This window comes from Pan paniscus, chromosome 2, assembly GCF_029289425.2.
Source record: "Pan paniscus chromosome 2, NHGRI_mPanPan1-v2.0_pri, whole genome shotgun sequence".
In the NCBI taxonomy this organism is placed as follows: domain Eukaryota; kingdom Metazoa; phylum Chordata; class Mammalia; order Primates; family Hominidae; genus Pan; species Pan paniscus.
The window spans coordinates 2,815,603-2,828,560 of NC_085926.1; the positions used below are offsets into that span (position 1 = coordinate 2,815,603).

Below are 12,958 nucleotides of genomic sequence, written 5' to 3' on the forward strand. Positions count from 1 at the left end.
ACCATAAAATCAAGGAGGATGGAACAATATCATATGAAAAGAAGCTCTTCTGAATTCCCCTGGTGTGGGTGCTACCAACGCAGTTGTGGGCAGAATGATTCTCTTTTGAAATAGTGGTACTCTCCCTTGATATCTTAGGACTTTAAAGTTTAAATGCTTTTTCCCATATTTCTCCCAACAGATCTTGACAACTTTAAAACAAGAACAAGAAGCACTGTGTCTGTCCGTCGAGGTCAAGGAATGGTGCTACTGTGTGGCCCGCCACCCCATTCTGGAGGTACATATAAATGAACTGACATATGCATGCTTCACTCCCTGTTATTTTTCTTCCTCAGTGTTCTCCCTCCTGACACCAGCTGAGTGCACAGTGTCATTTATAGAGATTCCCAAAGCCCCTCCATGTGGAGGAAAAACCATTGTGAATGCCTCCCATCATTAGGATAGGAAAATACCAGATTGTGCAAATTTTCCACCCCATTGCAGTCTACCTGGCACAAGAAGAAAGACACCTGAGTCGATCAAAATCAGAATGCTGTTGCTTGGTAAAGCAGTGTAATTAAAACGACTCATACTTCTTACAACTTGATTGGGTTAGAAAAGATGGCCCTGCTTCATTTCATCTCCTGGTTGGTCTGGGAACTGTCTGTGAACTGTGTCTACTCGCAATACTTCTGACACCAAATGTATGGGTTTTTTCCACACTAACAACCAAGTCTCCAATCTTCTGGACACCAACTGGCTGTCCAACGATTCAATTCCATTTTGACAGTAACTACCCCACTAACTACTCTGGGATGGTTAGTGTCAGAACTCATAGGATAAAGGCTCAGTCCCACAAGGCTGCCTCCACTTCAGATGCCACTTTCAAGTCCTTGACCTCCCACACTTCTGACTAACTGGCTGTAAAGTGGGACTCCCATAACTCCCTCCTTGGCTTCCATAATTTACTAGAATGGCTCCCAGAACTCAGGGAAAACAGTTTACTTACATACCAGTTTATTATAAAAGATATTATAAAGGATGCGTATGAACAGCCAGATAAACATATAGAGAGAGTGAGGTCTGAAGGGTTATGAATGCAGGAATTTCTAGACTTGTGGATCCTCCCCACATGTGGATGCATTCATTAACCCTGAAGCTCTCCAAACGCTGTCATTTAGGGTTTTTATGCAGGTTCCGTTGTGTAGGCATGATTGATCGAATCTATGGGCATTGTAATTGATGGCCATTTTCCAGCCCTTCTCCCATCCCCAGGAGTGGGGAATGGGGAGGCTGAAAGTTCCAACCCTTTAATTATTTGGTTGGTTCCTCTGACAACCAATCAAGGGGCCTCACCAAGAGTCACCTAATTAGCATAAACTCAAGTATGGTTGAAAAGGGCCTATTTATGAATAACAAAAGACATTCTTCTCAGCAATATCACTCGGGAAATTACAAGGGTTTTGGGATGCAGACCAAATATATATATTTCTTATTAATCACAGTATCACAGGATCAGACCAAGAACAAAAGTTCCTTGACCATAGAATCTAAGATCACTTTGTGGAGACTCATAGCAACTAGATCAGTTAGGAATGCACTTGACTGCAAGTAACTGAAAAACCAGCTCATAATGTTCTTTTGTATTCTTTTTCTCACATGCAGCATTTTCTCTTTCTTTTTTTTTTTTTTTTTTTTTTTTTTGAGACAGAGTCTCGCTTTGTCACCCAATCTGGAGTGTGGTGGTGCAATCTCGGCTCACTGCAACCTCTGCCTCCCAGGTTCAATCGATTCTCATGCCTCAGCCTTCCGAGTAGCTGGGATTACAGGCACCCACCACCATGCCAATTTTTATATTTTTAGTAGAGATAGGATTTCACCGTGTTGACCAGACTGGTCTCAAACTCCTGACCTCAAGTGATCCACCCACCTTGGCCTCCCAAAGTGCTGGGATTACAGGCATGAGTCACTGCACCTGGCTGGCATGCAAGATTTTCAAAGGTATACAATCTAAAGCTAGCACAGCTTCTAGAGGGTGTCTTCCAGGACTCATGCCCTTCTCTGATTCTTCTCTGAAGTGCTTAGCATGTGATATGGATGAGGCATGAAGTCTGCATTCCAAACCAGATCAAATGGGAAGAAGCAAAGACAAAAGGCAATAATTTGTTTTTGCTTGTTTTTGTCCATTTCAATTTACTTTTATTATCGAAGTTTTCTTTGCCTGAGGACTTTGCCTCCATTTCACTGATCACCTCAGTGGCAAAGGAGACTGAAAAATCAAATATTTTATGCAGATATATTATGCCCTGGAAAATATCATAATTTTACTAATAAGGGAGAATATGGAGAGATGTGTAGGCAACTTGCAGTGTCGGCTAAAAGGAACTACGATGACTAAAAGGCAAATATAACTGCACATAAGGGATTCAGTAGTGTGGAGGTTTAATAAGTAGTAATATTTATTAGGATTCCACTAAGGTCTGTAATGACAAGACTGATAAACTCTACTCTTGGAAATCCAGGCTGAAGTTTAGTTCAATGTCTGCTATTCTTGTTATTGCCTTAATTTTCAGTTTGGCTTTCCACATGTTTAAAAGAACAAACTTTTAGATTTGGAATTTGAAAAACACTGTTTTATTTTTGTCCTCTGTTCAAAAGTTGTAATGTTTTCTTTCTCATCTAATTCTGAGCTAACATTTCCAGCAGAAAATAACAATTAGTAAAGGTGCTAAAAGGCATGTACTTCAAGCATCCTGAATAGGAAGTAGAAGTGGGAGAGGTAGGTTCCCCTCTATGTCTGGATCAGGGACAAGGAATCGTTAGGATTTCTGGTTTTTGAAGACTGACAGAAAATCTAGGTTTGATTTCAGAGGTCTGTGTTTGGAAAATGGGATTATTCTTCAGGATTTCATTTTCCTTTCAAGTTAGTATCAGAAGCACTGAATTTGGAGTCTGGGATATGAGTTTTGATCCTTGTTCTGTTTCAAATCATTATTTGATACTGGGAAAATATCCTCAAATTCTTTATGCCTCACTCTGCCTGTCTATAAAATGAAGAGATTAAAAGAAGTCTCTCAAATCCCTATTGATTCTATCAACACATAATTATAACTCGATAAGGGCTAAACATCTTGTTTAGCAAGTGTGTTTGCATTATTGAAGGCCTGTGCTTTATATGAGAAAACCACTTCACTGTGGACATATATTTAGATTCAGGTGAAGTTCACTTAGACTAACACTTCTCTTTTTAATATGGAATCTGATCAAAATAAAAATGGAAGATTTTACTAATTTCTTCTGCAGGCTACCTTCATTGCATTAAGTTTTCATCACATGGCAGCAACCCTAAAAATTAATCTTGTAGGTATATTAAGAAAAACACCACCACTGTCCGATATAATGATCTCTTTAGGAAAGGCAAAACACATGGAGTGATGCCGTGCTGCTATGCAATGAAGTACCTGACTACTTTCCCTTTCCCACAGAGAAATAGATTAAAAATTTCCGTAGACATCTACTGAAATGCAGTTGTCTCTGCTGGCAGCAGTCAGCAGCTCTGAAATCCAGTTCCTTGAGCTGTGCTGACATTCCTGACAATCTTGATGGTGAAAGACAAGGAAATAAATATTCTTATTATAAGCTCTATTAGAAATGGCGTGCACATTAACGCTGTGGGCAAAGCAGGCACGGCTAAGAAATTTTTGAGAAAAGAACAAAGAAGATATTCAAGGTTATAAGAGAGCATCTCAGGCATCCATCAGTTTTGGACAAGGGAAACAATGATTATCTGATGAAATCCTTCCAATTTCTCAAAAGCCTCCAATGCAACTGAACGGCAGTGATTCTCTCACTGTTTTTCCGGGCTATGTGTCACCCTAAAGCTAGAAGAATCACTGTGAGCCGCTGGACATACTGAGCATTTTGGACCCAGCATATGGTCTCCTGGTTTCCATTGTAACAGATCATGCGGAGGAAAGGAAATGAGTCAGCCTTTTATTATATCAGTGGGGTACTGAGTAATGGCATGAAATCCATTGTAAGGGATGCTGCATGTCCTATTTCGAAAGCTGTGCGGTGTCAGACCTTCTTAGGGTAGCAGAGAAATGAGCAGCAATTAATCTGTTTTGAAAAGCATTTCAGTCAGCAGGTATTTCCAGCACTCTACCAATCACTATGTGTGGCCTCTTTGTCATCTCTTGGTTTATATGTATGAATTCAGATGTGATGGTTTTGCATAGATTTTTACCATTAAATATAAGAAAACACCAAAAAATAGAAATCACTTTGATGGACTCTGGCTATCCTTGGTGCTCCTTCCTATTAGAAACAGAAATTATTGAGGTCCAGAATGTCCACTTTGCTTTCTGCCAACTCCAGGGTCACTGGGCACCAGGAATTCATGACCTTTAACCAAGCTCTCGTTAAACAGGAATAGAACAGAGGAACTTTGAGATTCTTCCTTCCAATATATGAGAATTTCTAGTTTATTCCTCAATACAATCCTCACAAACTGTTCATCAAAAGAGGTTTTTGTTCATGCCTTCATTTTATGTCACCAAGATGCTTGCTACTCAAAGGGTGGTCCAAGCACCAGCAGCATTGGCCTCACCTGGAAATTTGATAAAAAGGCAAAATCTCAGACCCCACTACAGCCTACTGAATTGGAACTTGCATTTTAATAAGATCTCCGAGTGATCATATGCACTTTGAAGTGTGAGATGCCCTGAGTCATAGCTGTGGTTCCCACGCACACCCCACCTCTGGGCAGTGAGGGTTGACAGCTTGAGAATCTGGAGGGAAAATTGTTAAAACCATAGGTGTCCAACCTGTTCACAAGCATATTCTGATTCCATAAATCTGGGGTAGGGTCCCCAAGGCTGTTAAAAAAAAAAAAAAAACAGGCCAGGCACGGTGACTCACACCTGTAATCCCAGCACTTTGGGAGGAGGCCGAGGCGGGTGGATCACTTGAGGTCAGGAGTTAGAGATCAGCCTGGCCAACATAGAGAAACCCTGTCTCTGCTAAAAATACAAAAATTAGTCTGCTGGTGTGCGCCTATAATCCCAGCAACTTGGGAAGCTGAGACAGGAGAATTGCTTGAACTCAGGAGGCGGAGGTTGCGGTGAGTGGAGATCGCGCCACTGCACTCCAGCCTGGGCGACAGAGCGAGACTCTGGCTCAAAAAAAACAAAAACAAAAACAAAACTCTAGCTGACTCGCTCACTCTGAGGCAGCACCAGATTTAAGGTCCATTCACATGGATCATCTACAGAACTGGCCCAGGTCCAGCCCTGCTGAGATGGAGTGCTTCGATTTCCACATCACTCAAGCCGAAGGGCTGAGCATTCCTTATGTGAAATTTTTATTTAAAATAATTCATCTATTTACTTATTTTTTGAAATGGAGTCTCACTCTGTCAACCAGGCTGGAGTGCAGTGGCACAATCTCGGCTCACTGCAACCTCCGCCTCCTGGGTTCAAGCTGATCCTCCCACCTCAGCCTCCCAAGTAGCTGGGATTACAGGAGTGCACCACCACACCTGGCTAATTTTTGTATTTTTAGTAGAGATGAGGTTTCACCATGTTGGCCAGGCTGATCTCAAACTCCCGACCTCAAGTGATCTGCCTACCTTGGCCTCCCAAAGTGCTGGGATTACAGGCGTGAGCCACTGCACCGGCCAATTGAAAATAATTCAAAATAAAATGTAGTTACCTTAGGCTTTACCTTTGACTTTATATGTTTTTGTTCATAAAGGAAATGAAAAACTAAGAAAAGGGTGGCTTTTCCTAGGTACTAATACTCAGAAGTAGCATTCTGGTCAGGTGCAGTGCCTCTTGCCTGTAATTCTAGCATTTTGTGAGGCCAAGGTAGGAGGATCACTTGAGCCTAGGAGTTGGAGATCAACCTGGCAACACAGTGAGACCATCTCTAAAAAATAATTTATTTTATTTTATTTTATTTGGTACAGAGTCTCGCTCTGTCGCCCAGGCTAGAGTGCAGTGGCGTGATCTCAGCTCACTGCAACCTCCGCCTCCCAGTTCATTCTCCCACCTCAGCCTACCGAGTATCTGGGACTACAGGCACATGCCACCATGCCCAGCTAATTTTTGTACTTTTAGTAGAGACAGGGTTTTGCCATGTTGACCAGGCTGGTCTCAAACTCCTGACTTCAGGATCCACCCGCTTCAGCCTCCCAAAGTGCTGGGATTACAGGTGTGAGCCATCTCACCCAGCCTAAAAAAAATTTTTAAAATTAGCCAAGTGTGGTGGTGTGTGCCTCTAGTCCCAGCTATTTGAGAGGATGAGGTGGGAGGATTCCTTGAGCCTAGCAGTTCGAGGCTGCAGTGAGCTATGATCACACCACTGCTCTCCAGACTGGGCAACAGAGTGAGATCCTGTCTTAAAAGCAAACAAACAGACAAAACCCAGAAGTAGCATTTTCTATTCAGCAAGCTTTCCTACATTGTTATTGGTGAATGTATGGCTTCCCAGAGTATATTTAAAAAAGAAAACCACCTGATTCTGATTCTGAGATTATTTTCATTATTACGGGTTTTGGAGAAACTAGCTAGAATTTTCATCTTTAGATTTTTCTTTTACACAGAACACATCCCCACTAGAGTTGGATCCTATCCACAGGGCATCAGACCCAGGGACCTTCGAACAAGAATATCTGTAGAGTCCTTTATAGTGTTTATAATGCTTTAATTTATATTATATTATCTTTGAATCCTCACAATAATCCCATAAGAAGTAAGGACATGTGTTTCATAGATAAGGAAATAGAAGCAAAGAGATTATGGAGGGCACACTCTAATCAATGGCAGGAATAAGAGTTACTGTTGCCTAGAATGCGCCCTTTTATTTGTATATAGTAGAAAAACTGGAAACATGTACTGTACTTTCTGTGTCAGTGGTTCTTTGGCCCTCACCCCAGGTCAATTAAATCTGAGTTTCTTGATGGCAGGGGATCCTCTGGCATCATCCAGGTAATTTTAATATGCAGCCAGGGTGGAAAATTTGAGTCCCTGCATTACAAAATCAAGTAGGACTTATCCCAGCAAAATGTCTCTATATGCAAACCTCTCCAGGGTTCCTTCCATAAATGTAATTTTATGTGGACATACCCATACAGATTATAACCACAGCCCTTAAAAGAAGCAAGCATGCCTTTCCACGGCATGGTTATTTCAGCTGGACCATGCTGTATTTACTGTAGGACAGAGATAAAAGCGTGAAAGTAGGACATCTGTGTTCTAGTCCTAGCTCTCCCATCAACTTGCTATGTGGTCTTGGGCCAATTATGTAACTTCTCTGAGCCCTATTTCTTCATTTGACTTCTGTTTCTGTCTTCCCACACCTACTCAGCTTTCGGTATTAAGATATCACCTTCAGAGTTAGACTCACCCAGTTTCTTACTTAGTCCAAACTATGCTGACAGGTCATTGAGCCAGGACGAATCTTAGTGTGCTAAAAGTGAGCATCCTCTATGCCCAGAATAATCTTCAAGATGTCCACATTCAACTCAAGTTGCCAACTCTGCCTAACTCCACATTCAATGCCTTATTCTCATCTTCTTCCCCAAACTGGTTCCTGGGTTTACCAGTTTTATATAATTTTAGATTTTCAGCTGCCTCCTTAGTCCAGACACTTAGCTTAGCTGTTGTCCTCATTTCTTACCCAAAGGTGCATGAAATCCCATTTTAACCCTACTCTAAACCTCCAACCATAACATGGTATTCTTTGCATTCTAAGTATTGCTTAAGTCTAGGAAGTCTAGTTACTGGGCCCCACGCATCATATCAGACCTCCTTGGCTATTGACATTTGCCTGGCTGGGTCCTAGGTTTGTCAACTGTGCTTTGGACGACCGGTCACTTTCCTCAGGAAGCAGTCCCTGTACTTCCAGCTTACTCCCTCTACTTTCTCTCATTACCTTTTTCAGGCGCCCTCTCCTTACCCACATCTGGGTTCCTAGCATCACTTTCAAATCCTCACACACCACTATAATGCCAACCAAATGGAATTCATCTTTGTCCTGTAAACTTTTCAAATCTGTTATGAGGATGAAAAGACATAACAAATGTGGCAGCAATTTGCACAGTTAAAACTTCCAGACAGTCCTGATTTTATTAATTAGGCTGGGTTTGATGGTTTTCATTTGCTTAAGCTTGAAGTCAAAGTTAAATCAGAGAATTTCTCATCTTTGGAGATATGTGATTCTTGATTTACATTCATGTAACAACTTTTATGTAGGCAGATACTTTTCGGATATATCTCCCAAGAGATTTATATGGAATTTACATCTATTATTAACATAAATTGGTTATGCTCTGGCATTGTGGCTTTATTAGCCATTCTTCTAACATTTGAAAATTGCTATTAAAGACTTTACAGTTAAGGTAAACTCTACCAATAGTCTTCTCATAAGCCAAACCCTGTGTGATTCTTTATATTTGCATTTTCTATTTAGCGTGTACAGTATGTGCCCGGACTTCATTTCCTTAGAAAAACAAGGCACTAGGTAGACTTAGGAGGATGCAGGACTTCAAAAATACTGCTGAAATAATGCTGAGAATATTTTTAATAGACTGAAGAATGTTGTCTTAAACATATTTTTATATGGCAGCTTAAAAAAAGCAAAATGTGAGATTTTTAAATGGTTACAAAATTAACAATCACTTAATTGTCATAAAAAGCTATAAGAATAGTGCTGTAAGTATTGATCACCTTTTCTGGTCATATTGGGAACATGATTGAAGGTACATATGGGAACAAGGAAGGGCCCAGCATTTCACTTGAGTCATCTCATTGTCTCTCTCTCTCTCTCTGTGTGTGTTTGTGTATGTGTGTGTGTGTGCGTGTGTGTATAATGAGAGAAGTGCCCAAATATAATCCTAGTTTTAAAAACACACATAACAAATGATAGCTAATGGTTTTAGGTCCTGAGTCTTTGTTTCTTGGCCACCACTGAGATAGCTGCATTTTGATACCAATTTCATGTCACCTGAGAAGCGACTTCCCTGAGAGATGCCTTATCACCTGCAAGTAAATTAAAAGCCACAGGTGTCCAGTAGGTTAACACTGACCGTCTTGGAAATCAGTGATTCAGAAAAGGTCCTGTAATAAGGCAAAATGTAGGATCTCGTCATCTGGTCTTGGAACTTACAAAATGATGTTTAAAATGTTGGTTGGGAGTGGCATTGAAATACTGCTACTATGCCATTTTTCAAGAATGTTGAGGTCAGCCAAACTTGGTTTAAACCACCTTTTATAATATAATTTCTATGAAACATGCATTCTGATTTCCATTTCCCAACAGAGGAACTTTATATATTCACTTAAGTAGGTATCTATCTCAATTCAGAGGGGAAAGCTTGACATTTAGTTAGTGATAGGTTAATCAACATCATAGACTACTAGATATCTTTTTTTTTAAATCAGGAATTAAATATTCTTCTGTTTGTTTTCCTTGTGACAGGGTCTCACTCTATCACCTAGTGTGGAGTGCAATGGCACGATCTTGGGTCATTGCAGCCTGAAACCGGGCTCAAACAACCCTCCCACCTCAGCCTCTTGAGTAGCTAGTACTGCAGGCATGAGCCACCACACCAGGCTAATTATTTTATTTTTTGTTAGAGATGGGGTCTTGTTTTGTTACCCAAGTTGGTCTCAAACTCCTGGCCTCAAGCGATCTTCCTACCTCAGCCTCCCAAAGTGCTGGGAGTACAGGCATGAGCCACCGCGCCCATCCAGGAATTAAATATTCTTAAGGCGATCTTGTCTGTTGCCTCTTGACTGTGTTCCTTTGAAAGATATGAACTTGGACTCTTTTATTTGAAATGTAATCAGCCAGTTCCTCCCTTTTTTCTCTTCCCCCTTTGCCAGTCAGAGGGGGTTACAGCGCATTAGTTGATTTAATCAGCATAGAATAATGTAAAACAGTTTATAAGGTGATGCCTTTCTGCATTCATTAAGCCTCCTGTTTCACCCATTGAACAGAAAAAGAGAGCCACATTGATCAGGGACTACTTGTGATAAACTGTCTGACCCACATGGCCTGGGTGGATGTTTCGTGTTTAGGAGGATGGGCCACTGGGACGGAGTGCTTGCCCTCACTACACCAAAGGCAGGCTCCACTTCTCTCATCCATGAGATCATTTAGCTCAAAGAAAGAATCAGCAAAAGAAGCAAAAGGGAGGAATTGGGGCCTGGCATGTCTACAGGAGTGACTTGCTTCTCCTCTACCAGATATGACAAGAAGAAGTGAGGTGGAAATTTCTGATGTCAGTTATCTCTGAAATTGGTGAAGTATATTCTGTGATGCTACTGACATACTTTTTGCCTTTGAATTTTCCTGTCAACTCTTTTTAAAACAACTTGAATGTTTCATGACTATACTTTTGAATGCCTAGATGTCAACAACTATACACTTATGAGTAGAAAAAAATAAGTTTATATAAGTAACAAACGTTTCCTGGTCATAGAAAAATTATAGTCTTTATATAGCTGAGCTTCCAGTTTCTTAAAGTAACCTTGTAGAGAATTGGTGGTCTGGTTTTTTAAGAAGAGTTCCCGAGGAGTAGTAGCTACATACTTTCTACTTTAATTCTTTTTTTAGTTCTAGTAAGAGAGATGCTTAAGCTGTTTTTACAGCTATAGCAAGTTCCTGGCCATAGCACTTAGAAATAGACTCCGCTACTTAATAAATACCAGTTAATTAAATATCTTATTGTTCAGAAAAAAAATAATAATTTGGCTAAAAAATAGCAGAAATAAATTTCAGGAAATTCTTTTTCTGTCTCCTTTTTTCCTCACTTGCTTTTGTGCAAATGTTTCTATGTGCTTTATTGGGCAGAAACCAAGAACTTAATGATGCCCCTAATTACCCAGCTTCTCTCCTGACAGTTAGTTTGTGTGTACTTTAATGATAGGCACTATGTAACTGTATTTGTGGATACACAGATTTCAATTCAGTTGAGTACATCTCTGTTTTCTTTTTAAACATCCAAAAAAATAAAAAAGATTATCTCCAGGTTTGATCCTTAGAACTGGAGGCCACTGATGTCAGAGTAAGGGCCAAACACATTAGTACCAAAAGGAAATGATGTTTGGAAAATGAGAATGGATCCATAAGGCTAAATGATCTACAAACTGTGATCATTTGACAAAGCTGGACCACATGCAGAGCTTTTTCTTTTGGAGTTGTCCTGTCCCAGAAAGCAGTGAAGGATGACATTGTGTTAGAACATAGGTTGGGACATGAAGAGTCTGGAGATGTGAAAAACACATTACACATCCAGGAGAGTGCTACCAGGGATGTACTAGCCAGAAGAGAACAAATGATCAACACTGAGCTTTCAACAACATGAATCTGGCTGAGCGTTTCATAAATAATCCAGTGGACAATCACTACAGGATAGATGGGCACCATTCTTGTTTTAATGCCCGCTGGAAATATACCCTGTGAATCTCATTTTTTCAGCTGAAAAAGGAATGAGTGGTGCTTTGGCTACATTTTTAGCAATGAATAGGTATTCTCTCAGGTCAGTGCATTAAGCAGGATGTTACGTGGAATTAAGCAGGATAATGATGCAGTACATAGAATAAGGAAATGCTGACTGAGTCCTGGAAATTTGGAAATAGACTCTGGTTAGGAGCTCAGAAATCGAAGGCTCAGAAATGGATATTTACCACTCTCAGGGATTTTGAACCTATGAGTCTTAGGCACAAATAAGAAGTTGTTAATTTTTCTGATATATTTTTTAACATGTTCAGTTTGGTTTTCAGACATTAGGAACAAAATAACTGGAAAAAGCCAAATTGAAGACCAGAGAAAACTATACATTTAGGCAAGTGAAGTTCAGTTTCACACACAAAGGAATAAATCATGGCATTTTGTCTGAGGGTAGAATTAAAGCTTTTGATTCTATGTAATATCAAAATACTGATTTAAGAGGAAATGATTTACTGGAGTATCTGTATATTAATCAATGACAAACAATATGGATAAAAAACTTTTCAAATCAATCAAACTGATTGCAGTTCTCCATATCCACTAATGATTTTGACATTTGCAGATATATAGAATAAGTACAAAGTTCCAAATGAAGCATAATAGTTTTACAGAGAGACCAACTCTGTCTGCATTATGAACTCAAAGAAATGTTTAATGTTTAATTCAGAGACTGAGAGAATGTTCGTGATATCTGAAGTAGGTGGTGCTGCTAACAAAACAATGGGCAGCCACTTTGTACCGAGCCAAGAGAGCTCTTCCCATCTCCAGCCGAAACACACCCTCTTTTTCTCCCATCATCTGGTGCAGGTTAACACATTATCACAATCTTCACTGTCAAAATTAACCCCTGGAAAGGAGTTGTGTCATAAAAACACTCCATAGGACTTCACAAATCCATATGGCAGGCACAGCTGGGAAGACAGTTGCAGTTGATAACGTAGCATTTCAGAAATATCCAAAGAATCTCTACTTTGTGAAGTAGTGTGGAATTTACACATCCTCTCATTCCCTCACATCAGCACATACACTAGGGAACACCTGGGAAATGCCAAGATGCTTCAGTTTTAGGTGTTTGAAGCCCAGTTCTTATCATTTCACGCAAACCAGAGTATGCTTTTTGAAAAGATGAAAGGACTTTTAAAAACAAAAAGTGGCTGATTTAAGGATTATGTTTCTTCCTTCTCCACTTACTGCAAACTGAGGTTGCTATGACAGCTCTCTAACATTAGTACCCAAATATGAGAAAGACATTCATGTACCTTCTTCTCTTGCTACCCTGAGAATTTGTTCACTGTCTCTGCAAGCTAGCACTCCTTCTAAATGTACAACTCCAGTTTACTTCAGTGGACACAGTTGTGATGAATGAAATTTATGATTGGGTTCTAATGGATTATGTAAATTAGGATTTCAAGGTTAAAGGAATAGATTTCTTTTTAAAAGTAAAAATAGGAGATTTTGGCAG

The 12,958-nt window shown here is 40.0% G+C and overlaps 1 protein-coding gene across 7 annotated transcripts in view; it reads left to right on the top strand.

Annotated features, from left to right (window-relative positions):
• The window catches only part of LOC100989577 (contactin-4), a 960,081-nt gene that overhangs the window by 719,108 nt on the left and 228,015 nt on the right, over nt 1-12,958 (top strand). For all 7 annotated transcript variants that reach the window (XM_034955676.3, XM_063602085.1, XM_034955675.3 and 4 more), the window contains one exon: nt 182-277. In XM_034955676.3, coding sequence (XP_034811567.1) covers nt 182-277 — 96 coding nt within the window. The remainder of the gene's footprint in view (nt 1-181; nt 278-12,958) is intronic.